The 27,386-nt window shown below is 43.2% G+C and overlaps 1 protein-coding gene and 1 long non-coding RNA gene across 3 annotated transcripts in view; one reads left to right on the forward strand and one right to left on the reverse strand.

The window, feature by feature from the left end:
- Positions 1-5,300: 5,300 nt before the first annotated feature.
- Positions 5,301-7,299, reverse strand: LOC142072167 (uncharacterized). Its single transcript, XR_012668537.1, has 2 exons — positions 7,128-7,299; positions 5,301-6,095 (listed from the first exon to the last, which is right to left on the reverse strand). It is a non-coding gene; the product is annotated as an uncharacterized LOC142072167 (long non-coding RNA).
- A 605-nt stretch (positions 7,300-7,904) lies between these two features.
- SLC12A2 (solute carrier family 12 member 2) overlaps positions 7,905-27,386 on the forward strand; it is a 101,871-nt gene continuing 82,389 nt past the window's right edge. For both annotated transcript variants that reach the window (XM_048850422.2, XM_048850423.2), the window contains exon 1: positions 7,905-8,824. In XM_048850422.2, the coding sequence (XP_048706379.1) occupies positions 8,180-8,824 (645 nt within the window). In that variant the 5' untranslated portion in view covers positions 7,905-8,179. The remainder of the gene's footprint in view (positions 8,825-27,386) is intronic.

The following is a 27,386-nucleotide window of genomic DNA, read 5'->3' on the forward strand; positions in this document are numbered from 1 at the left end:
TAAGTAGATTGTACTGCTATTATAGTATTATCAAAAGAAATTCCTGGGAGAGGACATTGCTAATCTCCCTTAAAGGATAACATTGAAACATAGAAGATGAATTTTGATAATACCTAGATTCTTTTTAATGGCACCCCTGAAAGCAGCCTGGTTGCAAAAAATGGCAAAAACAGAGTATATGTAGAAGAGTACAAGCTGGGGTAATGGAAGCCTGAATGTATACAAGGATACATCAAAAAGCTTATAGAGAACAAGCAAGTACCCTGAAATAAATTGCTGTACCTTTGCAGCTGGCTGGTAATACAGCTTTCCCAAAGTTTTTCAGTCCAGAGGGCCTTAATCATGGGATTTGTCTGGCAATCTTTCAGAAGTGTGGTGCTATAATTAATATTTTTTCTGGTGGCTAGGATTAGTTTAATACAAATACAGGTAATTTGCCACATGACTATGTGATAATTGCTCAGGAATTCATCCAGTAATCTGGGAAGAGAAATAAAGTATTTTTGAATGCATTCATTTGGACAGACGTCTGCAACAGATGTAAAGTACAAAATAAAGAACACAGTAGCAGAATACTATGTGTGCCTACCTTTGTAGTGGAATGGAAGGGAGAGGAGAAGGGGTGAATGCAGGGATAAACAACTGTGCTCCATACTCAACATCCTCAAGTTCAGGATATCAGATGTGGCTGAAATATATATGGGCCTCAGTCTCCATTTTGTTACACCAGTCTTACACTGGTGTGACTCCATTGTGGTGAATGGAGTCACACCAACATAAAACTGATGCAGGGATGGAGGATCAGGACCATATAAAATAATGTAACTGGATATATTTATGTATTAGATCTTACGGTTTAATTATAATAAAGAAAGTGGAATATTATTTCCTTGAATATTATAACTTTTTAAATAAAAAATGCTTAAGAAACTTAGCTGCTCATTTAGTTACATGCCTCAAATAATGGATATTGGTATTAAACCTTGACATTTAGACCAGTAACAGAGATAGCCATTCCTGAAGGCAGTTTCTGCATCTTTGAACTACTTCAAACATAGAAACCACATATTTCCCTCTACATGCTCATTAGTTTATAGTCTGGCATGTGAAACCTCATTTCCTTCTTCATGTCTTCTGCTAATAATGAGAGCCACTTTAACTTTGAGTGTATTTCTGATTCTTGCCAACGGTAAAACAAAATATGTCTGGTAATAAGAATCCAATCATGTCCTATTATTTTTCCATGTGTGCATATTTTTGGTTCATTCCTTTCTTTTCCAACTTTCCAACCAAAGTTGGATTTTTCACTAGTTCTGTTTTTATAATCTTTGACAGGATTTGAAGTGACACCACTACAAATGTTTAGCACTGTGTCACACTTTGAAGAAATATTTTATATGTAATACTGTGATAAAATAATAATCTTTTCTAAACTTTAATCATGCATTTTGCCATTTTGATTTCATTGAGATGTTAGGGTGTTATATTATGCTTTGTTCACCAGCGATACCTGCAGTACATTATAGTAATAATGTAAGTGGAACAGTATTAGGAAACATTTAATTAACTATTTCAACTGGATATACCACTTTCTTCTCTGAATTATTGTGCAGTGTTTCTGTGTGCACTGTTACATAACTGCTGAATTCACCCCAAGAGGTAGCTGCATTTCATCCATAATTAAATCCTTGCTGTATATTCCATGCAGTGTATAAAGTGTATTAAGTGCTTTAGAAAGAATTAAGCTACTATAAAAATACTGTAAATGAAAAATGATGTATGGTAATATTTATTTGTAGTAGCTTATTAAATAAGTACTATGAAAACTGTTTGATTTCTAACACATGAAAAATTGATTAATGATGAATTAATATATTGCAGGGTTCATGAACAGTTCTGTATCATGACTATAATATGACTTGAAGGGTTACCCCCTTTTTATATATACATGAAAACATTTGCTTTTTAAAACTAGAAATAGGCATTAAGCTAGTGATAATCATAATTTCCAAATTGAAATAGCTTACAAATGCCTTAAGAACATATAAGCAGTTCTTTGGAGGTGATCATGTGATATTTATGCCTGTTTATACAATATGCATGGTGCAGGGATTTTGTGTGTGTATGTGTGAATGAGATCCTTGCTACTAAAAGGGAATGTCATGCTATTGGCTTGAACAACTTAAGTCAACATTGCTGAGAAAAAAACTAGACACTGCTCCTGTGGTTTCTCCCAGACCTAGCCTGAGATTCTTTATTCTGACATTGTTCTCTGCATCATCCACTGTGTTTCTCAAACTCTTATCCATTGAACAAAGTCAGAATTTCACCATAGCTTACTATATTTTTCAGCTCAATTACTCTCTGTTATGTTCACCCCATGGATATTGGAAGAAATCTTCTGCATTCTGTCTTTTATTATCTGTTCCTTTCAAGAAGTACTGGAGACCATCAACAAATTTATAGACTAAGCCGAAGATATGTGATGTAAACCAAGCTATGTGGATTAAGCCTAAAATATGTTTATGGTCTACAGACAAGCTTTGCGGACTAAACTCAAACTATGTTTAGATTCACCTCCAGCAAAGTCCTCTGATGGACAGGAATTAAGAAAAGACCAGTATCCCCATCTTTTGAATCCATTGTTGTCTCTCAGGCTCTCTCTCCCTACTATTACTAAAATTAGACATTTTTAAATCAGCAGGTCCAGCTAGTTTACATCCAAGAGTTTTAAAAGAACTGGCTGGACCATTAATGTTGATTTTTCAATAAGTCTTGGAGCACTGGGGCATTTCCAGAAGACTGGAAAAAGGTAATCTTGTACCAATTTTTAAAAAGGGTAAACCAAATGACCCATCTAATTATAGGCCTGTCAGCCTGACATTGATCCCGGGCAAGCTAATGGAGAAGCTGATATGGGACTTGATTAATAAAGAATTAAAGGAGGGTAATGTAATTAATGCAAATCAATATGGGTTATGGAAAATAGATACGGCCAACCTAACACAATATCCTTTTTTGATGAGATTACAAATTTGGTTGATAAAGGTAATAGTGTTGATGTAATATACTTAAACTTCTGTAAGGCATTTTACTTGGTACCACATAACATTTTGAATAAAAAACGAGAACAGTACAAAATTAACACAGCACACATTAAATGGATTAAAGACTGACCAACTGATAGGTCTTAAAATGTAATGGTGAAATTGGAATTCTCATTAAATAGGTGTGTTTCCAGTAGTATCACTGACCTGGAAGAAAACATAAAATCATCACCGGGAAAGTCTGTGGATGACATAAAAATTGGGGAATGATAAATAATAAAAAGGACAGGTCACTGATTCAGAGCGATCTAAATCACGTTGTAAACTGGACACAAGCAAATAATATGCATTTGAAGATGGCTAAACTAAATGTAAATATTTAGGAACAAAGAATGTAGGTCATACTTACAGGATGGGGGACTCTGACCTGGGAAGCAGTGACTCTGAAAAAGATTTGGGGGTCATGATGGGTAATCAGCTGAACATGAGCTCCTAATGTGTGACAATGTGCCAAAAAAATGAATGTAGTAAACAGGGGAATCTTGAGGAGGAGTAGAGAGGTTATTTTATCTCTGTATTTGGCACTACTGTGACGATTGCTGGAATACTGTGTCCAGTTCTGGTGCCCACAATTCAAGGACGTTGATAAATTGAAGAGGGTTCAGAGAAGAGCCATGAGAATGATTAAAACATTAAAAAAACATGCTTTAGTGATAGACTCAAAGAATTTAATCTGTTCATCTTAACAAACAGAAGGATAAGGGGTGACTTGATTACAGCCTATCAGTTCCTACATGGGGAACAAATATTTAATAACAGGCTCTTCAACCAAGCAGAGAAAGGCATAATACTATCCAATAGCTGAAAGTTACAGTGAGACAAATTCAGACTGGAAATAAAATATACAATTTTACAGTGAGAATAATTAACCATTGAACAATATACCAATGATCGTGGCACATTATCCATCACTGACTATTTTTAAATCAAGATTTCATGTTTTTTCTGAAAGATCTGCACTAGGAATTATTTTGGGGAAGTTGTAGGCCTGTGTTATGCAGGAGGTCATACTATAGGATCACAATGGTCCCTTCTGGCCTTGGATAGCCTGTTGGATTGTCACCAAATTTGTTGTTGAGAAGTTAAATGCATCTAGAGGTGAAGGAACTGAAAAATGAAGTTTGGCACCTTACAGACTTTTGTGCGCAAAGTAAAAACATTTTTTAAAATTTTAAAAATATAATTGGGTAGGAGATTTGGACTATCATACTCTGGAAATGAAGGCCTTGATTTTTCAATGAATTACATATAGGCAGACATTTTCATTCATGCACAAATCATTGCTGCGTCTGGGCCTTTTATTATTATTATTTTAAAATAATAGCAACAAGTTATACATCTTGAAAAACTGAATAAAATAAACAGTAGCAGTCCTATTTCTCATTGCCCTTTAAAGAACATTTTGCATTTACAATGTCACAGATTGAATGTTGTGTCAAGCCATTTTCCAGGAGCTTCAGAACTGGCTAAAGATGTTATTTCCTACCCTCTTCTTCAAATTACTCAGTTCAGACTGCCTGTGAGAAGCTGCAATCAGTCCTATCTTGAAAATAGTTTTCAGATGTAGGAATAGTACATTTTGCCATGATCAGTTATCAAGAAAGTGTCCTAAACAGGTGTTAGACTGACATTTTAAAAACAACTAAGATTTTTTTTTTTGTGTGGCTATTGTCATAATTCACACCTCTTTCTTTTGGGTCTATCAACCCAAATACAAACAGAAAAAAAGACCATCTATGCATTCAGGTTTTTAAACAGCTCTCATCACTGTAGTATTGAAGCACCTAAATCATTTTTTGCCAACTTGCAAAAAATATCTACTGTGTTTGAATGTTGTCCTATATGACAGAGATTACAGAGTATCCTCTACTGGGAATTCTTTTTAATAATAATATAATAGCAGTGCACTCTACTTGGGGATTGCACCTTACAACCATCCAGAAACCAAAGCTGATGAAACATGTGGCAGCCTGTTTGATAAATGGAGTATCTGACTGTGAGCCTATTCAACCTGTGTTCCATGCTCTGCACTGGCTGGCTGTGAGTTTCCAGGTGACGTTTAAGGTTACGGTATTGACATTTAAATTCAGCAAAACTATGTATCAATGACAACCGGTATCTTCAACCCAAAGAAGCCACTAGATTTCAAATTTGCATTAGTGAGAGTTTGTAAAGGAAAATAAAAATAATGAAAACCTTCATTATCTAGTTTTATTTTTTGATAATACAGAAGTAGAAAAAAATTAATTTACCCCTCTGTCTCTCCTTCACTGCGTAAGTGGTAGTTAGTGACTGTGGTGGTGGGACATCCTGTTGTCTCCCCTCCAAGTCTGAGTATAGAAGGTGTTGCCAGTTGGTCCTGTTTCATCCCTTCTGTGACGTTACTGACATGAACTGTGACTGTATAGATCATTATTGCAACCAAGGTCCTATAGCTGCACCAAATCTTGTACAAAGGAGGTCAAGTAAGGTGTTTATGGAAAGGTTGTAATTTGCTGGTTATGATGATGATGTCTGTATGTGTGTATCATTTTTGTATTTGAAGTTATGAATATTGGCTATGTACTTGTATCTCAATGTGTTTGATTCTAAGTAACATCAGTGAAGCATTTGGCAGCTTCTTGAGAAAGGACTATTCTGAGTAACTGCCCAATCAAGAAACACTTAACTGACAATGGACTTTGGGAGATGCCAATCCACATCTGAGCTTTCCTGGGAATGTTCAAACTAACACGTAAACAATGGCGTCCTCCAAATAGCAGCCTCCAATGGCAATGGTAAACAATGGCAGCCTCCAAAAAGCTGAATCATTCATGGACATGTGACTTGCTAGGTGGCTACACCATCTTGTTGCTGTGATTTTGCACAGAAGAACAAAGGGGTTTCTGCCCACAAGAGAGAGAACATAAGGCCCTGAAAGCCCCTCCATTTTGTCTTCAGATGGCTCAAGAGATGGCCTCTCCACCCCAAAGAGATGCCTGAAAGAAACTGGAACAAAGGATAGTAACTACAGGGGTGTGAGTGATTGCTGGACCCAGATCATAAACTACAACGTTGGTCTGAAAAGCATTTGTCCCAGACTAGGAAGGAGTCTAGTTTGTGAAAGAAGCTTATTGGGACATCTCTGAGGGTGTATATTCAGTTTCCTATTGTATTAGGCTTAGACTAGCATGTTTTGTTTTATTCTGCTTCAGAAAAAAAACTTACTTTGTTCTGTCTGTTATTACGTGGAACCACTTAAATCCTACTTTTTATACTTAATAAAAGTGCTTATTAATTAACACAGAGTAAGTAATTAATACCTGGGGGAGCAAACAGCTGTGCATCTCTCTCTCTCAGTGTTATAGAGGGCAGACAATTTATAAGCAGGAAGCCAAAAGCCTTGGAGGATGGGGGGCAGCCCAGCTCTGAGCCTGAGTGACAGTGGGGAGCCTGAGCAGTAGCCCAGCTCCCAGAAGCACAGAGCTGAGAGCCCAGGGGGTAGCTGAGCTCTTAGTGGGGACATAGGCATACAGGGGGTGCTGCAGTATCCCCAGCCTGTGCCCAGAGTCCCAACCACTGACCACCCCCCCACGACCTGGGGTTCCAGCTGCCAGCCCCCTTATCTCTGTCCGTGTCTCCCCCGCCCCGAGCCACGGCCCTGGTCCCAGACCCAGTTCTTGGGGGGACAGAGAAGGGGTGGGGGTGTGTGAGGTAAAAAGTTCAGGCACCACTGCTTTATGTTTGGTTAGCTGCCTTTTAGCATCCCCCCTATAAAAAGTGTTCCAGCACCACTGAGCAGGGAGGTGAGAGCCTGGGCTCTCAGCCCCCCACACTGCCCCGCTGAAGTGGGTGGAAGCACTCCCGAGGAGGACTCGTCCCGCACCACAGACAGAAGAAGGGTGGCGTGGACATGGAAAACGGCTGTAACTACCGCAAACCCCCAGGTTCCTGCTGCTTAGCATCCCCCTGACCCACCCCCGACACTTCCTACTTTAAGCGGTCTGCAGCCGCCGCCCGCCCGCCTCGGGTAGCCCATACCTCCCCGTCACCCCAAGAGCTTCGCCTCTGCCTCTTCTCGCGAGATCTCCCACCGCGCCGCAGCCTGCACATTCACAGCCGGCGGGCTGATAACTTTCAAACCGGGGGAGCAGGCGAGCGGGAGGCTAGGCCGGGGGCGGGCCGGGACCGGCACCAGGCGCCACCGGATGAGGCTGCTTGGGCAGCACGATCGCAGCCTGTGCCTCCCCCCTCCCTCCGAGGCGGCGGCGGATGCAGCCGTCGCGGCGCTAGCATCCGCCCCAGAACGGGGTGTCTCCTGCTGCCGCAACGCGGCCGGCGGGACGGTGCAGGAGGAGCCTCCGAGACAGGCGGCGCCCCCGCCCCGGGAAAGAGAAGCGGAGCCAGGCCCATTGGGCCCGAAGGCGAGCGAGTCCCAGCGGACGGGCCGCCAGCAGCCCCCGAGGGCGAGAACTAGAAAGGAACCACTTCCGCCGGTGGCCCGGCCTCGTGTCGCTTTAAAGACCCAGCCGCGCGGGGGAGCGGCGATTGGCTGCGCCCGGCCAGCTCTGCCGGCTGCTCGCAGCGCGGCGCTGTCAGTGCTTTGGGGCTGGGCGAGCGCCGCTCCGCCTCCTGCTCGGGGTGTCAGTGCCGCGGCGTGGGGCCCTGGCTCGGGGTGTGGGGGTCGCCGCTCGCCGGCGGCAGGGTGGCTCTGGGGTTAGGTCAGGTAGCGCAGTGGGGAGCGGGCACCGCGTGTTTCCTCAGCCGGGGCGCCCGGTCGGTGCCGGGGGAGGAGGGGGCGGGGTCCGGTGCGGAGCGCTCCCCAAGGCGGCTGTTGCTGCCCCTCTCTCCGGGGTTAGGGGCTTGTTGCGGGCGGGCGGGCGAGAGAGAAGAGCCGCCCCGGCAGTAGCATCATCATCATCACCTGGCGCTGCGGCAGAGGGAGGGGAGAGGCGCCGAGGGGCGGGCGCGGCGCGTTGCGTGGTCTCGGGGCAGCCCGGCTGGTGGTTGGACGTTTAAAGCAGCGGAGCCGCCGCTCAGGTTTCAGAGGCAGCCGGGGCTGTCGCTCGTTCGCTGCGCCCTGAGCCGGAGACATGGAGGGGAAACAGCCGCTGTCCGGCTCCACCCGGGAGCAGCAGCAGGCAGCAGCGGGGTCTGGAGGGACTGAGGAAACGCCGCGTTTGCCGGCTGGCGTTGGGGATGCGCCGGCTGCCGACTCTGAGCCAGAAGCGGGGCTGTCTCTGGCGGCAGCGGCCGGGGATGCGCTGTGCAGACCGCTGGGTCCCACCCCGAGCCAGAGCCGCTTCCAGGTGGACCTGGTGGCGGAGGGCTCTGGCCGGGCGGCGGCGGACGAGCCCCAGAAACCTGGCGGGCAGGGCGGCGCAGCGGTGAAGGGCAGCGAGGAAGCCAAGGGCAGGTTTCGGGTGAACTTTGTAGACCCATCGGCCGGTGATGAGAGCCCGGCCGAGCCCGGCGGGGGCCTGGAGGGCGGCGGCGTCAGCTTCCAGAACGGCGGCGACACGGTGCTGAGCGAGGGCAGCCTCCACTCCGGGGGCGGCGGCGGCTCTGGGGGGCATCATCACTACGATACCCACACCAACACTTACTATCTGCGCACCTTCGGCCACAACACCATGGACGCCGTGCCCAGGATAGATCACTACCGGCACACGGCCGCCGAGCTGGGCGAGAAGCTCATCCGGCCCAGCCTGGCCGAGCTGCACGATGAGCTGGACAAGGTAAGAGACTGCAGATATCTCCATTCCTCAGCCCGGGTGCTTCAGAGCCCTTCGCTTCCTTCCTCTTCCCACGTGGGGGCCGGATAACTCAGATCTGCGCTGAGCAGGGGCCGCTGGGTTGAAATAGGAAGCCTTCGCTCCCCCTCCCCCGGTCTGAATTTGGCTAACGGAGAAACAACTGGAAGACCCCCCCCCTCTCCCCCCGCCCCCTCACCCTCTCGGTGTCTGTTCCCGTTGTCCACGAGCCGGCTTGAGATAAATGTGGATTTATGTTGGGAAGAAAACGGAAACAGCAACAACTTGTCATGCAAAGATATTAAAGGTATGCAGGAGTTGGGACGCCGGGCAGTAGGAGCCAGTCACAATTTATACATGAAATGATTTTATTGCAGCTGAGAGGAGAATCTATGATCGGGTAGATAGGGAAAAGGTAATTACAAGTAAGAGATTCCCACTCCCAAGTGCAGCATGTCATTAGATCATCAAAGCTGCTACTACTGACCTTACACAAAAAATAGAAGAGCTCACATGGAACACTCTTTACCCCTTATTTTGAATTCAACAGTGTTTTGGTAGAGAAGGAGAAGGCAGTTTCATTATTGTAATTGAGTCTCTTTCTTGTCGCTGTCTGCTTCAGTGGTTCCTTTAAATTCTACTGGGTACTAGATATAACAAGACTTTAAACTCAGAACTGTAAGGTTCTGCCACATTTTGGAGTAGTCAGTATGTTATTGGAGACATAATGGTTAAAGCTTCTGCACAGCATATAGATATGCTTTTCTAAAAGAGATATCCCAGTTCAAACAGAAATCAAGGGAAGTTTATGGGGTTGGATAATTATAGCAATGGCCCATCCTGGCTTTATGGTCTCTGAATATCTTCAGATGCTGATATCTTGCTGAATGAAACTGCCTCTTGGTTGGTATGTGGACATGGGTTAGAGACTTTTGAATTTTAAATACTAATTAAAGACTATTTCTGGTCTAGGTAAAACTTAACAAAAAGTAATCCGCATTTGCCAAGACTCTCTGTTGATAAAAATAAGGAAACTTGTGTGTTCTGATCTCTTTTCATCCTAGCTCTCAATGCTTTGTATTAGCAGTTGTGCTTAATAGCATTGTTTTGTCTTCAGTAACTTTCCCCCCTTTGTACTACTGATTACTGCATACCACAAAGCTATAGTTGTATCTATTTCCTTTTCTCATATTTCTAATAGAATTTCACCTAAATTAATTTTAGAGCTTAGCCTATTTTAAATTCATGCTGCATTGTATTTGACACTAGCTCATATAGTCTGCACCATTGAGCTACTCCTTCTGAATTTTGTGTACTTAATTTAAAAATTCTCATTGCATGCATTAAATAACTCCTGCTAAAGATTACTAGGAGTAACACACATTGTGAACAAATTATATGGTATAATTCTCAAGTCATAACTTCATAAAAAATAGATAGGGTCAAACATTTGACCTCAGGCAGTGGGAAGAGGCAACTGCTGTGTTTCATGCAGTTCAGAGCAGGTTTGTTGAGTCCTGTTAAAATCTTGAATCTAGAGCAGGGATGGGCAAACTTTGTGGCCCGAGGGCCACATCGAGGTGCAGAACTGTACGGCGGGCCAGGTAGGGAAGGCTGTGCCTCTCCAAACAGCCTGGCCTCCTCCCCCACCCATCCAACTCCCCCCTGCTCCTTGGCCCCTAACTGCCCCGGGACACCATCCCCTATCTAACCCTCTGTCCCATGCCTCCACCCCACAGAACCTCAGCCCTATCCAACTGCCCCCTCTTCCCTGTCCCCTGAATGCCCCCCTCCCCGAACCTCTGCCCCATCCAACTGTCCGCTGCTCCCTTACCATGCTGCTCAAAGCACCATGTCTGGCAGCCATGCCATGCTGCCGCCCAGAGTGCTGCCCGTGTGGCAGCGGCATAGCTGTAGAGGAGGGGAAACAGCAGGGGAGGGGCCGGGGACTAGCCTCCCCAGCCAGGAGCTCAGGGGCTGGGCAGGACGGTCCCGCGGGCCGGATGTGGCCCGTGGGCCGTAGTTTGCCCACCTCTGATCTAGAGCCACTTCAATAGACCACTGTATCACCAAAAGTGCTGAAGTTTCCACGTGTCAAATGTAAACACTAACACATTACTTTGAAATGTGATGTTTTTCTGTTTCCTTCATAAAACTTTATTTTGTATGTGTATTTTCTGTCTTATCTGTAGCAAGTAAACATTACTGTTGTTCCTATCATCTTTCTTGTCTTTTCTCATTCATGTATCTCTCTCTTAGAATCCTGTTTATAAATTAATGTGGAACATGTGTGGCCATTTACCATTGTTTTGGTTTCTTTCATGAATACAACATATAGAGTGTGTGTGTGGTATCTGGTATTGGCCCAACATGTAGGGTGGAGGAAAAAAAAAATCTCTTTTTGGGGGGGATAGGAAGAGGGATAGTGCTTAAATATTCTTTCCATCACAATCCAAGTTAATTTAAACCATAAAATTTAGAATTTGAACCTCAGAGGTTCAGTAGGATTTCACAGCTTTGATTACAGCATAGCAATTGAAGAAGCAATTTAATTCTAAGCCTATGATTTCCTGAGCTTTTCAACTTCCTTAAGCCACATTTTGGGGTGAAACTGCATGTTGGTTCTAAACAAGCATGATCCCTCAAACGCATTTTATTAGAAATCTTAGTAAAATGCTACCCGAGTTATTATCTTGGTCCGGGGTGGGGGGTAGGGAGGGAGCAGGGATATATATGGGTAGATAGTACTTCACAACTTAACCATTTTTATTTTTATGCTTTGCTTTGCTTTTTTTTTTTTTTTAAAACAAAAATCTCAAATTTAATAGTTTTAAAACTTGTCATGGGTTTGTTGCTTGGTGTAGACAAGTGTCTGTAAAGAAATTTGATATGGAAATAACAAGTTATGTGTTTGAAAAAGTACGGGTAATATGTGTTTTCCTCTAATTTTGAACAATCTGGTATTACAAATGTATGAAAAGATAATTGTTAGAATTGGAACACTGCACATTAAATAATATTTAGCTCTTCAGTGTGCTTCACCTTCAAAGCACCTAATAGACAGTAGCAAGTAAATCCTCTCAACTCTCCTGTCAGGTCGGGAAGTATCATCCTTAGTTTTAGAGATACCCTCACCGTTTCACTTTCTGTAAGTCTGACAGAAGTAGTTGGTCTGATAAAGGAACTTGGGTATTCTAAATACATGTATATGTTATGTATAACTGCATCTAATGCCTCTGTCTTTACTTCTCTAGAAATACCACAACTACGTGCTTCAACTATATACCCATCTGGAGGCCACACAGTGCTGCCGTTTCTTAAATCATTGGGGTGTGGAGTTTAGAAACAGATGGCACAATGTGGTCCTGTCAGTTTCGCCTGTTGTCTTTTGTTTGTTGTTTTTTTAAAACCCTACGAAAATAAACAACCTCCCCCTCCCCCCAATTTCAGGTGCTTCTGACTTTCAGTCATGGGTTCAGATCACTAGACAATGTCTTTATTACATCTGCATGTTCAAGTATGCAATCAGTGAAGGGTGTTCTCCAGCTTTTTTGTAATACAAAAGGTATATTAATCTAATACAGTTAAAAATTATAACTTGTGATTCTCACAACAACTGTAACTATCTTCATATACATGTGGACATGGCAAATGTAAGCAGGGGAATAGTCCCGCTCTTGTGGGGAACTTTCCTGGCTTCTGCACTACCCCGGTGAAGTGGGCTAGCGAAAGGATCTGAGTCCTCGCTCCCATTTCCTTTAGCCAGTGGCCTCCCTGCCCTTGAGGACTCCCCTTCCACTCTCCAGTCTGGCAGAGTCCTCGTAACCCCAAAAAGGCTGGGCCCAGGATTCCTGGGGGGCTCGACCCCCAACCCTGCTGTGGTCACCTAGGACAGGGCTAGGGTGTTCCCACTCCAGGGTACTCTCTCTGTACTGGGCACTTCTCTGACCCACTGACCATTACATACAAGTTAAAGCAAATGCAAGTTATTTAATCAACAATTAATTTTAAAAAGAATAAGAAAAAATGGGAAAGGTTAAAGGAAACACATCAACCCGCTCTGTGGCAGGGAACATCACAAACAATGTCTCTGGAATGTCAGGGCAGTTCACAGTCTGTTCCTTGTAAGTCCCAGGCCGCCTTCTCAGGCCCTGGCTGTGCTGCAGGGATGCTGTGGGTTGGACACTTGTTCTGGTGGTGGCCACACGCTCTAAGTGGTAGGACCCTTCTTCCCAGTGTTGTCCCCGCCCTGTCGAGGTTACAATCCAAGCCTGGCCTGCAGAGCCTCTTGGCTGAGGCATCTCCCTGTGCTGGGCCCGCTAGCCAGGGTCCCCCTTGCTCTCTCCAGCTGCTCACCGCACCCAGCTCCAGACTGCTCCAGCCCCAGCTCCACCACTCTGTCTCTGCACTGCTGCTGCTGCTCTGCCTCCAGCTCCCTGTGCTACTTCTCTGGCCCCTCTGCCTCTGGTTGCTACAGCTCTGCTCCCAGGACAGATCTGCTCTGCAGGCTGCTTCTGTGACTCTGCTCCCAGCACTGACCTGCTTCGTGGGCTGCTTTTCTGGCCCCTCTGGCTCTGGTTGCTGCAGCTCTGCTCCCTCTGGGCGTGCCTCTGGCTTTGGGGCTGCAGCTCTGCTCCCAGGACAGGGTCTGCGCTCTCCCTGGGGTGCTTTTCTGGTCCCTCTGGATCTGGCCCAGCTCTGCTCCCCAGCTCAGCTTGGGCCCCTGCTTTCTCCTTAGCTCGGCCCCACTCTGTCTGACCCAGGCCAATCCAGTTCACACGGAGGATGGGAGATCCCTGGCCTCCTGACTCCCTGATTATCCTGCCCGCCCTGTCATTCAGGCTGAGCTGGAGCATTGGCCTCTCGCCATTGTTCCTGGGGACTGTCAGTCTCAGGGTCCTGATTTCCCATAGACCCTTCCCCTTTTAGTACTGGGAGCTAGCCAACCAAAACACCCCCACTGACCCTTGGTAAGGGGGCAACAGTTCCCTTACACAAAAACTTAGTAGTGCCGCTCATGTAAATAGTCCTTGTGCCTTTTGGGTATGTCTGCTCTACAGCTGAGAGCAAGCCTCTTGGCTTGGGTAAACAGACTTGCACTAGGTGAGCTTGAGCTAGTTTAAGTGTTGACATTGTTGCACTGGTGGAGATAGACCTAGGGAATCGGGTGAGTCCAAGTTTAGGTGGCTAGCCTGAGCGTCTGCCTGTGCATCAGTGTCCACACTGCTATTTTTAGTGTACAGGTTTGAACCATAATAGCACAAGGGTGTCTACTGCGCTGGTAATCTTTCTGCCAGCTACAGTGTAGACCTACTCATTGAGGTCAGTATTGCGGTGTTTGAAAGATTAGAGGGGGAAAACAGTCCTGTCTTATTTTAGTTTATTATATTTTACAATACTTTGTATCCATTCTTTCCTTTTTTGCTTGTGTGGTTCTGGTATAGATCACTCGGTGGGTGGAGGAAGACACATTTTAAAAGTCTTTTTTTTTTTTTTTGGGGGGGGGGGTTATAATTTGTGTGACTGGGGAGGGGGAAAGATGTAACACCTGAAACTATTTGATGTATAAAATTCATGGTTATTTGAACAGTTGCACTGGTTTGGTGTCTGGATGATACTTGAGTTGATTAGCCTAACTTTCTACTAATGGAAACAAAGGCTCAGATGTAATTTAGAGCTGTTTTCAGCTTCAGATACCCCTATCACTGAGGTAGTGAGCACTAGGAATTAGTAAATTCAAATGGATGAGTTGCTTTCTGTTGTGTTCCAAGTCTCATATTGAAATAGACCTAGAGGGTGCCACATGCTGAATTTGTCAGACTTTTGTGTTCAGATAATGACAGGTCAGAGGGTGGGTGAGAGAGCCAAGCTCAACTTTGGGTGGATGAGTATGTCCTTTGCTGATCTGATTAGTGACTTGATCCTTTAAAACAGTTTCTTCCCCTTGAGTTACTATAGGGTGTTAGGAAAAATGACTTCACGGCTCTCATGCCTGTCCCTATACCTATCACTAAAATGCTGCTTAGCATAAGTGCTAGTCCCTGTGGAACATAGATCCAGAATTGAAATGAGGGGTTATTGGGTGGGTGGGTGGGGAAAGATTGACAAGAAAACTGCAGAGAAGTTCTGTTCTGTGGATCTGTTTGTTGTTGTCTGACTTTCACTATGTTTTTCCTTAAAACCATGTAAGAGCTAGTTCTGTTAAGTATATGCTACTGGGGGGAGAGGGAGAGAGATTTGAAGAACATGGGGTGAAAGATGTTCTAAATTCTAAGCTGAAGACTGAATGAAGTTCATAGTATGAAGATCTGCACAATACACTGTGACAGCATTTTTTTGGCATCACTGGTTAGTGGGCTTGAGAGAGTACTTCCCCTTTTTTCCACCCCTACTCAAGAAGGAGCCTAACACGCTGTGGCTACACTGCAATTAAACTCCCGTGGCTGGCCCAACTTAGCTGACACTGGCTAACCCCCATGTGTTTAATTGTGGAATAGATATATCCACAGTGTCGAATAGGGCATCTGAGCCCCCTCCAAGGGAAGTGAAGCTGAAGAAGCTCAGTGGATCATATGATACCCTGAGGAAGTCCACTCCACAGAGGCCATGTATGTATTTGGACTCCAGTGAAGGGAACCTGAGGCAAGAGAACATGTGTTTTGAATATCCACTCAATCTTCTATGAGCAATGTCTCACATTGGTAGAACTAACTTTGTTGGCAAAGCGTGGAAGAAGTACCTCTGTTTTTTTGTTTTTGTTTTTTTAAAAAACACCCAGTGAATGTGCATTTCCAACACTGCCTCTGGAGAGGCATTCTGGAGAGTCTGCAGCACTCCCTTATCCTATAATCTCTCATAAGGTAAATTGCCAAATAGCTCAGATTGAGAGACCCTAAGACCCTAAAGTTTCTGCCACCAGAAAACTGACGTTCATAGAAGAAACCTGAGTTTGCAGGTACCGAATGGGTCAATATAAAGTTTTGTCAGCTTTCTCAGGACCACATTAATAATCAGATGGCATAGGGAGTTTTATTTAAAAAAAAAAAAAAAAAAAGTGTCAATCCCAATGTTAACTTGATGGCCAGGGTTGCTAAGGTGTTAGTCTGTAATAGCTGTCAAACTAGGATGGAGTTTAGACTTTCAGTTGGGATTGCAGAGAACCAGTAGTCTTTGTGAGCCATGTAGAGCAGTCATTCTCAACCAGGGGCCTGGGGGCTGCGAGCAGGTTTCAGGGGGTCTGGCAAGCAGGGCTGGCATTAGACTTGCTGGGGCCTAGAGCAGAAAGCCGAAGCCCCACCACATGGGGCTAAGCCCAGGGCCTTGAGCCCCGCAATCTGGGGCTGAAGCCGAAGCCTATGCAACTTAGCTTTGTGGGGCTTCCTGTGTCTGGGGCCCTGGGCAGTTGCCCTGCTTGCTACCCCCCTAATGCTTGCCCTGGCTTTTATATGCAGAAAAACAGTTGTTGTGGCACAGGTGGGCCATGGAGTTTTTATAGCATGTTGGGGGGGGGGGGGGGGTTCAGAAAGAAAAAGGTTGAGAATCCCTAAAGTAGAAGGAGTCCACTTGCGCCTGATTGTACCTCCCTGCAAACTGTCTCTCTTTGGAGTTACAGGTTTGTATGGAAGATGACCTTGAAAATGGCAGTAGGCTTGGAATTGGCAGGTAATGTTTTCAAAAGTGTCTAAGTGGCATTGAAAGTCAATGGGAGGATATAGGCTTCTAAGTTATTTAAACACTTTTGAAAATGTTACTCTTTATGCTTAATGATCTCTGCCTTGTCACGGAAAGAGCCCCTAGGCTGGGCTAATACCCTAGCTGGGGGATCTGAGACCAAATTCTCAGGTTGATGGGATTGCCTTTAACTATCTGTAATAGGTGAAAATCTGTCTGGGCCGGCCAGTATATGGTCACTGAGCATTTTGTCTTCTGAGTATTGCAGGATCTATGTTGTGAGTTGGGCTAGTGGAAAGGAAATCTATAGGTGAAGACATTCTTTGCTAATGCGGTCTCCTTCATGCCAAGAGATTGGCAGCTTGTAGGGGTCAGTAGTAAGGAAACTCCTCTCTGGTGTCCCTGACTAGTCAAAGCTATGCTGTCTCTTCCTTATCTAAGGATCACCTGTAAGAATCTGTAATATCAATTGCATGATGATGATCTTCTCTGCCATGTATGTGGCAGTTTTGAACATCTTCTAAAATAAAGCTCTTTCCAGCAGGTGCGACCTGGTGTCTTTGTTTTGTTTACTTGAACCAGGACCACCTTTTGTAATACTAGGTCTCTAAAGGTTCTGACTGCTTGCATTTTCAGGACATCCGATGTGCAGCTACTGTTTCTGGATAGACCATGTTCTCAGTGTGTAGAGTTCTGTATTCATAGTTCCTCTCATGGTGTACAAATATGTCATCACTACAGTCTGGACAAAAGGTGTCTTAGGAATGGATTTCAAATTAAATATTGCTTCTTGTCTCCTATCATGCTAAAGAGGCTTAGAGTCTGTTAGTTATCCAGATGTGATGTGAAAGTACTTGTATTTTTTTTCTTCCATTAGGACCTTGAAGTCCACTTCAAAGCCTTTTAATAGTGATCTGCCATGGAAACTACTTGGAAGGCTTTGAATCCCAATAATTAAGGCTATAATTTAGTTATGGGTATTTTTAGTAAAAGCCCATGACCTGACCATGACTTGTACTATAAAAATCCCTGACTAAATCTTAGGTGGGGGGGCCGCTGCTCTGGGAGGTTCCCGGGGGGAGGTGCTGCTCTGGGGTGGGGGGTGCCCTGGGGCCAGTGGCACCAACTGTCGCGGGAGCTGCTGAGCAGTGGTTGCTCCGGCCGCCCCCAGGACTGCTGCTTAGGCAGTCCCCAGGTCCGGCCTCACCGGCGGTTGGTCGGGTGGTATCCGGGGCTAGCTGCCCGGGGCTGCCTTAGCAGCCGCCTGTGTGGCTGTCTCTGGGGCCACCTGATCAGCTGGCCCCGGGGCCAGCCACACTGGCCACTGCAGAAGTCATGGAGGTTGCAAAAAGTCAAGGAATCCATGACTTCCGCAGCCTCTGTGACAGACACGGAGCCCTACCAATAACAACCAGAATCCTAGCAGTCAGTCTTGAATTCTAACAACTCCAGCACCCCTGCAGTAACACAGATTGATGTTTCAGCACTCACCAGAGTGTTGTCTCTAATCCCTCAATTGTCCAAGCATCTACACAGGATAAGAATGCATTTAATTAAAAAAAAAAAAAAAAGGCAGTTTATGCCAAAGGCAAGACCTAACTGGCAGTGCTGTTCTCGCTTCAGCAAATCCTACTGTTGTTAAGGAAATATCTCTATATGCTTGTAAGCATCTTCAAAGTCCAGAGGATGTACAGTCATTCTCTTATCTAGAAAAGGGGTGATGGTTCTTGGGGTAGTGACCTTGAACTTCTTTGGCTAGATATTGATGCAGTTTCCTGAGGACTGTGTGTCAGGAAATATCTAGAGTAAACTCCCTTTTGTCTTTCACCTGGTGGCACTGCCTTGATTGCTCTTTGCCAGGCCAGATTGGATTTCCCTGCAGCAATTCTTCCTGGTATTGATGAACACACAAACATTGTGGTGTTTTTTTGTGGGGAGAGGGAGATATGGGGGTTGGGGGAACTGAAATGCATGCAGTCAGGATGGCTTTCTGAAACCTAAGCTCATAGCCCCACAGAACAATGTCTGTGTCTGAGTTGAGCAGGGATCATTGGGAGTAAAAGGCTTCCAGTCTGCTTCTGAGAATAAGGTCCAGGTAATGGTGTGCTGACTAAAGGCTCAGCAAACCCTGGAAGCCAGTTGATGCAAAACTTACCTTATCCTACTCTGGAAGGAAGGACCCCTGGGGTGAGATGCAGGCCTTAGAAAATGCAATGCTATGTTTGTCTTCCTCTTGTAAACACTCTACATGCTCCCCAAACAGCCTTTTTCTGATCTAAGGTGGATACCCAGTTTCTCTGGAACTTTTCTAGGAACCCAGGTGCTTGAAGACCTTTGGGCATTCACTGCTGTCTGTGTGTCCATTGTCACCATATATGGTATCCAATATTGCCCATTCCTCAAGATGAGCCAGGTGTGTGCCTTTGAGGATAAGAGAATTGACCAGGATAGTGCTTTTCTTACAAAGCTTAACCTGACTTTTGGCTATGTAGGCTTTATTTCTCTCCCCTCTGTCTGCCTTCAGGACTGAGGCAGCTGTGGGAGAAGTCAGTCACACTTTCTCACCACCTGATTCAAAATGGGTGTAAGGGCAGAATTCATATTTCATAGGGATTCCTGGGTACCTCAGTTATGGCCCTTTATAGATTACTGTGTTGGCTTCAACAATTATCTTGGACAACTTTGGTAAGAATTTGGGGAGAGGTTTGGTGGAGAATGAGGTCCTCCCTTGTAAAGTCAAGGTTTCTGTTCCTCTATAGTAGGGATGGTAGGACTACATCAGGATCCTCTGACTCATCTAAGTCCAAATAGGGTGAGTTACTCTCTTCATCCTGCCCCTATTCAAGGGGGAGCCTTGAAAGGGCTTTGTGAAGCATCAGTATAAGAGGGACTGGTATATTGGGGTTGAGGCCAGAGCTTTATATGCTGAATGCCTCTCCCCTCTTTCCCCTTTTCCCAACTGTGAACATCAGTGGAGGCAAAAAAAACATTCTGACTGCATGGAGAAATCCTAACTCTCCACTAATATGGAGTGATGAACACAAAATTAGTACCGTGGGAATCTGTGGTAGTATACTGGAGGATCAGGAGTGACTGCGGCACCTGGAACATCCAGTGAGACCTGACTTCTTGTTCTCTGTTGCACTTCAAGCTTGAGAATACAGGAGAGTAAAATTAGGATTCCTTGATGTAAACTGGTTGTTTGATATAGGAGGGGTGGTTTGCCTTGATTTAGGTGAGCCTCTTGTAAGAAGGCTGTACCTCATTCAGTAAACAGAAATTTCCTACCACAGACTCCAAGTATCTAAGCAGTTGCATGACAGAGCCCTTGAACTCAGTGTTAGTGCTGGGCATTTCAGTGGGACAGTTAGACAGTTGGGATTAGGGGGATATGGAAGGGAGGTCTGTGCTGATGTGGGCTTTACTGGAACTGAGTCCTGAGGCGTAGCTGTCTTCACTGATATTAAGCGTCAGTTTAAAGCTTTGGCCTTTGAAGCTTTTCAGCCTGGCTCCCATACTGACCTACAAAAAAATCTTCCTTGGGTGCCTCAAGCAGGACTTGCAGGTGTTCCTGATCTCTCTCTAGTGCATTGGGTGATGCTTGTCAGGGGCCACAAATATGCATAATGTGGTCAAGTGAGGTAGACATGCAATGGTCAGAGTAGTCTGATTCTAACACTTTGATGCACTGATAAGGTTCTAAGCAGTCTTAAATGCTATACTGTACCTGTAAAAGAAGAGAGGTTACTCATATACTGGACCATCCAGGAATTTGTGTGCCAAATGCTTTGGTAGTCACTGAACTGAAATAGGTGCTGAACCAAATAGCATACCTGATACTAGTGTACAGAGAACAGGACAGGCTTTAATTAGGAATAAGGGGAGTACATAGCAGCACTGTATTTCGCCACCTCTTTTGAGCTGCCACCTTGTTCTCCCGGATCTAAAGCTTTTGTTCAGAAAAGTGTTTTGTGACCACAAAAAGAAAAGGAGTACTTGTGGCACCTTAGAGACTAACAAATTTATTGACTAACATGGCTGCTATTCTGAAACCTGTTTTGTGACACTGGCTGTGAAAATTTACTCAGTCCCTGTTTTGAAGATTAAATAATGCAGTGATATCTGTCTGAACCTGAAACAAAAGCATTGAGATCTGTTCTTGTAGTCCTCTTGACTCTGATGCCCAAGGATATGTCCTCATCAGCTATTTCACTGCTGATCAAAGCATGAAAGGAAGGATCACATCATGAAGTACAGCTTAATTTACTGTGAGGGGGAACACTTGGAAGAGGACCACACTCTTTCCCCCCTTCCAGTCAAGAAGGAGCTCAGTCCAAGAAGCCTAGTAGGGCATTTGAGGACGGGGAACTGAGCTCAGTGGAGCATGTGTGATTGTAGTTCGAACACTTGCACAATCTACTGTGAGTGGTAGCTCACTACTCCCATGCTTCTGCTCTGAACTTGACCTCCGGGAAGGGACTGATGTTGAAATGTCCAAAGAAAAATACATCTCATGATGTGGCATTAGGAGAATGCCAAAAAAGAAAACCCAAAACAAAACCACAACCGGAGGGGAGGGGAGGGGAAACACCCTGAAACAAAAATAAGAAGTGAGATGGCAAGTAAAAATGTTTCTGTACTGTGTATTGAGAGGGAAAAGAGGTGTCAAAACACCATAGACATGCACTCAAAAGCTTTGGCCTCTGTTTAGTATAGTTGTTTGAGAATTGACTAGAAGGGAAGATAAAGGACAGTTAAAAAAATAACAGTTCCCCTGGAACTCTAACAAGCTAGAGCAAAGGCTGAAGAAGCACAGTTTCTAGTGAGAGCTCCTCTGCTGATGTAGAAATGTTCAGAGGGCATGGGAAGTGATGGCAAGCCAAGCCATGACATTGGGTTTTGATCATACTCTAGAATGTGATTCTTGAGTGCAGTAGTAGAGTTTAGTGCATGAATGATACTTTCCCTAAGGAGCTAAGACTCGGGAATGAGGAACTGGCACAGATAGTATCTTCAGTTAAATGACATTTAATCTCACTTCCTTTTATTTTTTTGAAGGACAACAGTCTATTACTTCCACCTCTGGATTCTTTCTCTGTTCAGCTGCCTCCCAGTCAGCTCCCCATTCCTTATGAAATATCTACCTCTTCTTCCCAACTCTTATTTTTTTTTTTAAACATTGGGATGATCTCTTCTGGGCATTGTGCTTTTTTTAAGTGCACAGTGCTTTCACAAGGGATTACAACTGGAGATATTCAGCTTCAGAATAACTTGATAAATTGCATAGCATGGAGGATGGATTTCTAAGTGCATGCAGTCTTTGCTGCTGTTTCATTCTAGATTGTCACTCATTTTTCTACTTGACCTTTTTATATGAGAGAACTGTTGCATCCTTTTCTGTGTGGGAGAAAAACAGATGGTATCCAGACTCTGAAGAGAAAATCCATTATCTTCTTGGTTGGTTGATAGGATCTGCTAATGAGCATTTCAATGGGCATTTATCCTTTTTTAAGACTTAATGCTGATGGTGAGGAAGAGTAATACAGGAGGCACCTATCATCTCTTATAAAATCCAATGTCTCAGTAGCAATTTGTCTGGATATCCCACTAGGATGAATAGCACCTGACTTATTATTTGAGCCAAGGTTCTTGAATAACTGTGGCCACAGTTTCACCAGCTTGGTGTAAACTTGGGAAAAATGTGAATGGATATTTAGTACTTCTAAAAACTGATCACTGTTTTCCTTTTAGAAATAATTAAATAAAAATGACTACCAAGTGTTTGTAAAATATCCTATCTTTCCAAAACAAGAGGATCCTTAATACTCATTCTGTTAAAAATGGTATTGAGTTGTGGGCTGCAAAATATTTGCTGATCGCAGAGATGGTAGCGGGTTAATCCTTGGATTTGACTTAAATTTGAACTTTTAAATTTTATAATTGCTCTTATCTCTCTGCCTATTTTAAAATCACTTAATTTTAGTCAAAGCAATGCTTGTTTTCAGTTTAAAATAGTGTTGTTCTTTTTGTCACAAAGCTAACATCTTTAAATCAGTGGAAACTGCGGTCAAAAGATGAAGTAAAAAGTCTGCTAGTGTATTTTAAATAAGTAGTTGTAGGGAAGAAATTATACCCTAAAACCAAGATTTTTGGTCCTGTGGCTGCTAAACCTCATCTGGTAGCTAATATCCTAGATGAAAGGAAACCTTTTAATGTTCATTGAGCCAAATATTAAGAACAGTGTGTGCTCTTAAAAGATCACTTTTATGTGGGTAACTTGTCCACTGTTGCTGCAGACAACTCTTTGCATTTGCTTTTATCAGTTAGTGGATTTTGCTCTACTTCTTACTGACTGCTCAGGAGACTGAGACAATACTGTTGTAATATTGCATTACGCTTCCACTTAAAATGAAGAGAAACTAATCACAATTGAGACCAGTAACATGAATTATAATGTTTAGCAATGTTCCTGGTGCAAGTCATTTGGTTTAAAACCTGTGCGTAAAGAACACATGCCAGGTGAAATCCTGTATAATAGGTAGTTTCGACTTTATAAAACATTAAGTCACATGGTCAAACCATCCCAGTTTTATTTGTAGCTGTTGAGAGTTGAGCTTTGCCTTAATGCTTTTGGCTATTAAGAGCATTGTTTATGAAGAGGAGCTCAGATTCCTGTGAAACAGTACTTTGTTTTGAAAGGATAATTTGGTACTGGGAACTCTGTAAATAATGCAGCAATCACCAGAAACATGGCTAGGAAGCTTTTGAATGATGTAATTGGTTAGCAGGTTTTGTACTGTTTCAATTTCTCAGTAAAATAAGAATTCCTAGAGACTCCAATGAGTTTTAAAACATCTGTGTTCTTGTTAGCACTCCTAGTTTTCATAGTAGTGGTTCCTTCTCTGTTTTATCACCTCACCCATCCATTGGATTGTTTCCATTGGTCAACTAAACATCAATATTAATGGCTACTAAAACTCTTGGGTGAAAGTTCTAGTCCTTCCACTTTTCTTTTTAACCAAAGAAGTCTTCTTTAGTGACACTGGAATTGTGGATTTATACAACTTCCTATTATCATTCACATTGTTTTATTTAAACTTTTACTCACAATTCCTTTCAGCATGAGGAAATTGGCCTTTTCAAAATGCCAAGTATAGAAAATACTGACCGAAACTATATTCGGTTGGCACATAAATGTAGTTATGTTGTAATCACTGGCACTTGCTACTTTATAATTTGGTGGTTAGTTCATCATTCTCTATCACAGTGAAGTTTAATGAAGAATTACCCTGAGTTGAGTTTACTAGCGTCTTAATTTTTTAAGAAACTCCAAGGAGTGGCAGCACAGGAACTCTAGCATATGTACCCCAGGTTGAAATCCTCCATGATAATGTAGTTTTTCTTTTTATACATTTATACATTACAGAAGTTGAAAGAGCTGTTTGTCATGTTCTCAATGCTGATCTGGTGGTCTGTAACAGACCCTAACATCCGTCTATAAACATTTCAGGTCCTGTGTGTCTGAACTGACACAATGATACCTTGAGACACTTATGTTTCTGTACTTTGCTCTGTTTAACACCTTCCTGACTAGTTTAGCTATTCTGTCACTCAGAAGTTGTTTTGCCTTCTACTGAGATAGAAGCCATATATAAGAGGCTCAATGTTCTATGAAACCAAAACTTTACTTTACAGCACTTGCATAACTAACAACCTACCTGCAGTATCTCCTGTTGTTTTTGTTGTCATTGATGGGACAGGAAAGATATCAAAAATCACTTGTACTTTTCTTTTCTTTCAGCTCTTACAAAGTCCTTGAGACCTTGGAAGATCTTTCAAGTGTCATCTGAAGCAATGTCATTCGTACCAAAATTTATCATAACCAGTGGAGTCTCAGCCTTCAGTATTGATTTGTTCCACTGTGATTGTTGGGGTCCTTCCCATCCACTTAAGAAATAAGAATGCTTCTGGATAGTGTCCCTCTTGCTGAAGTCCTGTGGGCAGCCCTTTTGGGTGTGTGTTAGAAAGACTTGAACAGTAGCTTTTAGAGCAGTCTATTGGGCAGTTTTGAATGTTTGAATCTACTGGACAGTCTTTAGATCATACTAGCAGGAGTTCGGGCTTCTCCCCAGAGGTTCAGGATCAGTTGTCTCAAGCAGAATTAGGTTAGACTGACATTTTGGTCAAAACGAAGAAAATGGGAACAATTGCTAAATCTATAGGATTAGCACTCTTAGCACCAGGATTGACAAGTACAGAAGGAAATTGCCATACTTTGCCAGGAATGCTACCGGCAGCATTACTAGCCTGCTAGGAAACTTGGGGGAATAATTAATATTAAACCCGACTTTTGTTAAAGCAATACTGCTAAGTAGTTTAGAGGTTATAAATCTGCTGGTCAAAAGCTTATAAATCTGCTCCATCCCTGTAAGTCTCTGTCAACATCTCTTAGAGAATTATAACAACTTCTTTGCATTTCTGGTTGCCTGAATGCTCAATTAACTTTTATTTTGGAGACTCTGACCCACTTTTGGGAGGATTTGCTCTTACTGCTACTACAATATTTTTTTAAAAACAATCCCAGACTGCTGTTGTCTGCATGGAAATCTTTTGTTACTCCCAATTTTGAGATTTATACTCAACATCTAAATTAATAAAACTTGTAGAAAATTTTTTTTCCATCTCTGTAGGTATTCAGTAATGTCTGTTCACTTCCACTTAGGTCTGCAGGTTGAAGCTATGTCTAGATATTTAAAAAAGCCTGATCCAAAGAGGCAACAGTGACTTGTACTTTTTGCCAGATTTTCTTCAGTTTTCTTCTGTCTCAGCTGTATAAAAACATCAGTTAATGTTTGTAACACTGTACTTAATTCTATCAGGAAATCAGCTTTTCTTCAAGGGCTTTGGTTCCACTTCCAGAACATGGTGGAGTACAGTCTTTCTGATCAGACAATAGTAGGGTACATGTTGTACTATTTAGTCTCAAAAGGTGAAATATCATATCATAGTGTTGAGAACATCTTCAGACTTGAGTAATTATCCCAGGGAATTAGCTTGCAATATATATATTCCATTCACACACACACACACACACACAAAATTCCTTTAAAACAATTATGCCTTGCTATTCCATTACAACAGATAGATATATCCAGCCAAGGCTGGAAAACTTTACTAATGGAGTGCACGTGATTTTCAGGTTCTGGCAGCCTATTTTCATGTGTGCTGGTATTGCAGGCCATATCTGGCTCTTGCTGGTGTCCCTCTGTCTGAACAAACAGACGTTGCTCTGCCATAGGAATTTACTAATCCATTTCTCATATTCTTCCTAATCCTATCTCATGGCTGGAACAGAAGTATCCAAAATGAGTTGGTAGAAGTCTCAAGCCAGTCATTTAAATACAGGTTTCAGAGGAACAGCCGTGTTAGTCTGTATTCGCAAAAAGAAAAGGAGTACTTGTGGCACCTTAGAGACTAACCAATTTATTTGAGCATGAGCTTTCGTGAGCTACAGCTCACTTCATCAGTTAAATACAGATTTTAAGTGGTAAATCTTTCTTTTAGGTGGTTGTGCAAATTTAGCTTTTTCATGCTATCCACAGAGACCTCTTCACAAGTTCCCAGATAGACATATGACATACTGACAGCAGTATTCCCCTCTCTCTCTAAGATTCCCAGGACCACCAGTTAGATGAGGATCATTTAAACATAAAGCTAGTGTAATGTATTCCTCTTCAGTATAGATCAGGCAATTTATAACACTTGAATAAGTTCAAACATTAGTGTGGTGACAGAGCAATGCAAAGTATGACATCTGTTTGGTTTTACAATAGATTTCAGTATTCTTTGGCGAACATTTTAATACTTCACCCACAAACTGAGCCTAGCCTTCCATTTTAAAATCCCTCCAGGTATTTCATTTTATTTTACCCTTCAGTCACTTTCCCCTCCCTTCCCCCAAAGTCTTGGTTGGGAGGATGTTAATGTAGTGGTCACGATATCAGCAGGACTTTTTCATATGTAAGATGTCCTCAGCTTCTAGCAGTAAACTTCTTCAAGCTATTAGAAAAATTGCTTTACAAAAAGTAATTTTAGAATGTAAGTATGGAGGGGAAGAGCTGTGGTTGCTTGTATGTCTCAATTATGCCTTTCCATACTTTCAGAGGTTGGGGTTTCAATTTAAGTTTAATCTTAACTCTGAAGTTTTATTTAGGATTGTAGTTGTGTTTTATAACTGACTAAAAAACTTCCAGTTCTGATCAGTGCAATTAACCTAACTATTTTAATAATGGTATCAAATATTATAATCTTAAATTATTATTTTCTTTCTAGTTGCAACAGGATTTCTTACGTGACAACAGTGAGTGTGTTGTTTTTTCTCACCCTCTCCTAAAATATTTTAGAAAGGACTTTCTTCTCCTTTATTCACAGTTAATCTCTTTCTGCTCTGTCTTGGAATTTTTGGCCATATTTACACTACCACTTAGGTGGCAAAATTTATATTGCTCAGGGGAGTGGGACCCCCTCCCGAGCGACATAAATTTAGCCAGCATAGGTGGTGGTGTGTTTCTTCTGCCGACATAGCTACTGCTGCTTTTAGGGGGTGGTTTAATTATGTTGACTGGAGAGAAGTGCCACAAGTACTCCTGTTAAGGAACTGGAGTAAGATTGTATAAACAAATGGGAGGTTTAGGATAAATAGCTAATCTTGTAATTTAAGAAGAGATCATCCCTGAATAATTAATTGTGATTATATAGTTGTACTTTAGATGTGTCAAAGTCCCTTCACTTAAAGATACCTGGTCAACTTGAAAATTCTATTTGAAAATTTTTACCTAATATTTATAAAACTGAAAGGATAGTGGGGTTTTTGTTT

Source organism: Caretta caretta, chromosome 5 (assembly GCF_965140235.1).
Source record: "Caretta caretta isolate rCarCar2 chromosome 5, rCarCar1.hap1, whole genome shotgun sequence".
In the NCBI taxonomy this organism is placed as follows: Eukaryota; Metazoa; Chordata; order Testudines; family Cheloniidae; genus Caretta; species Caretta caretta.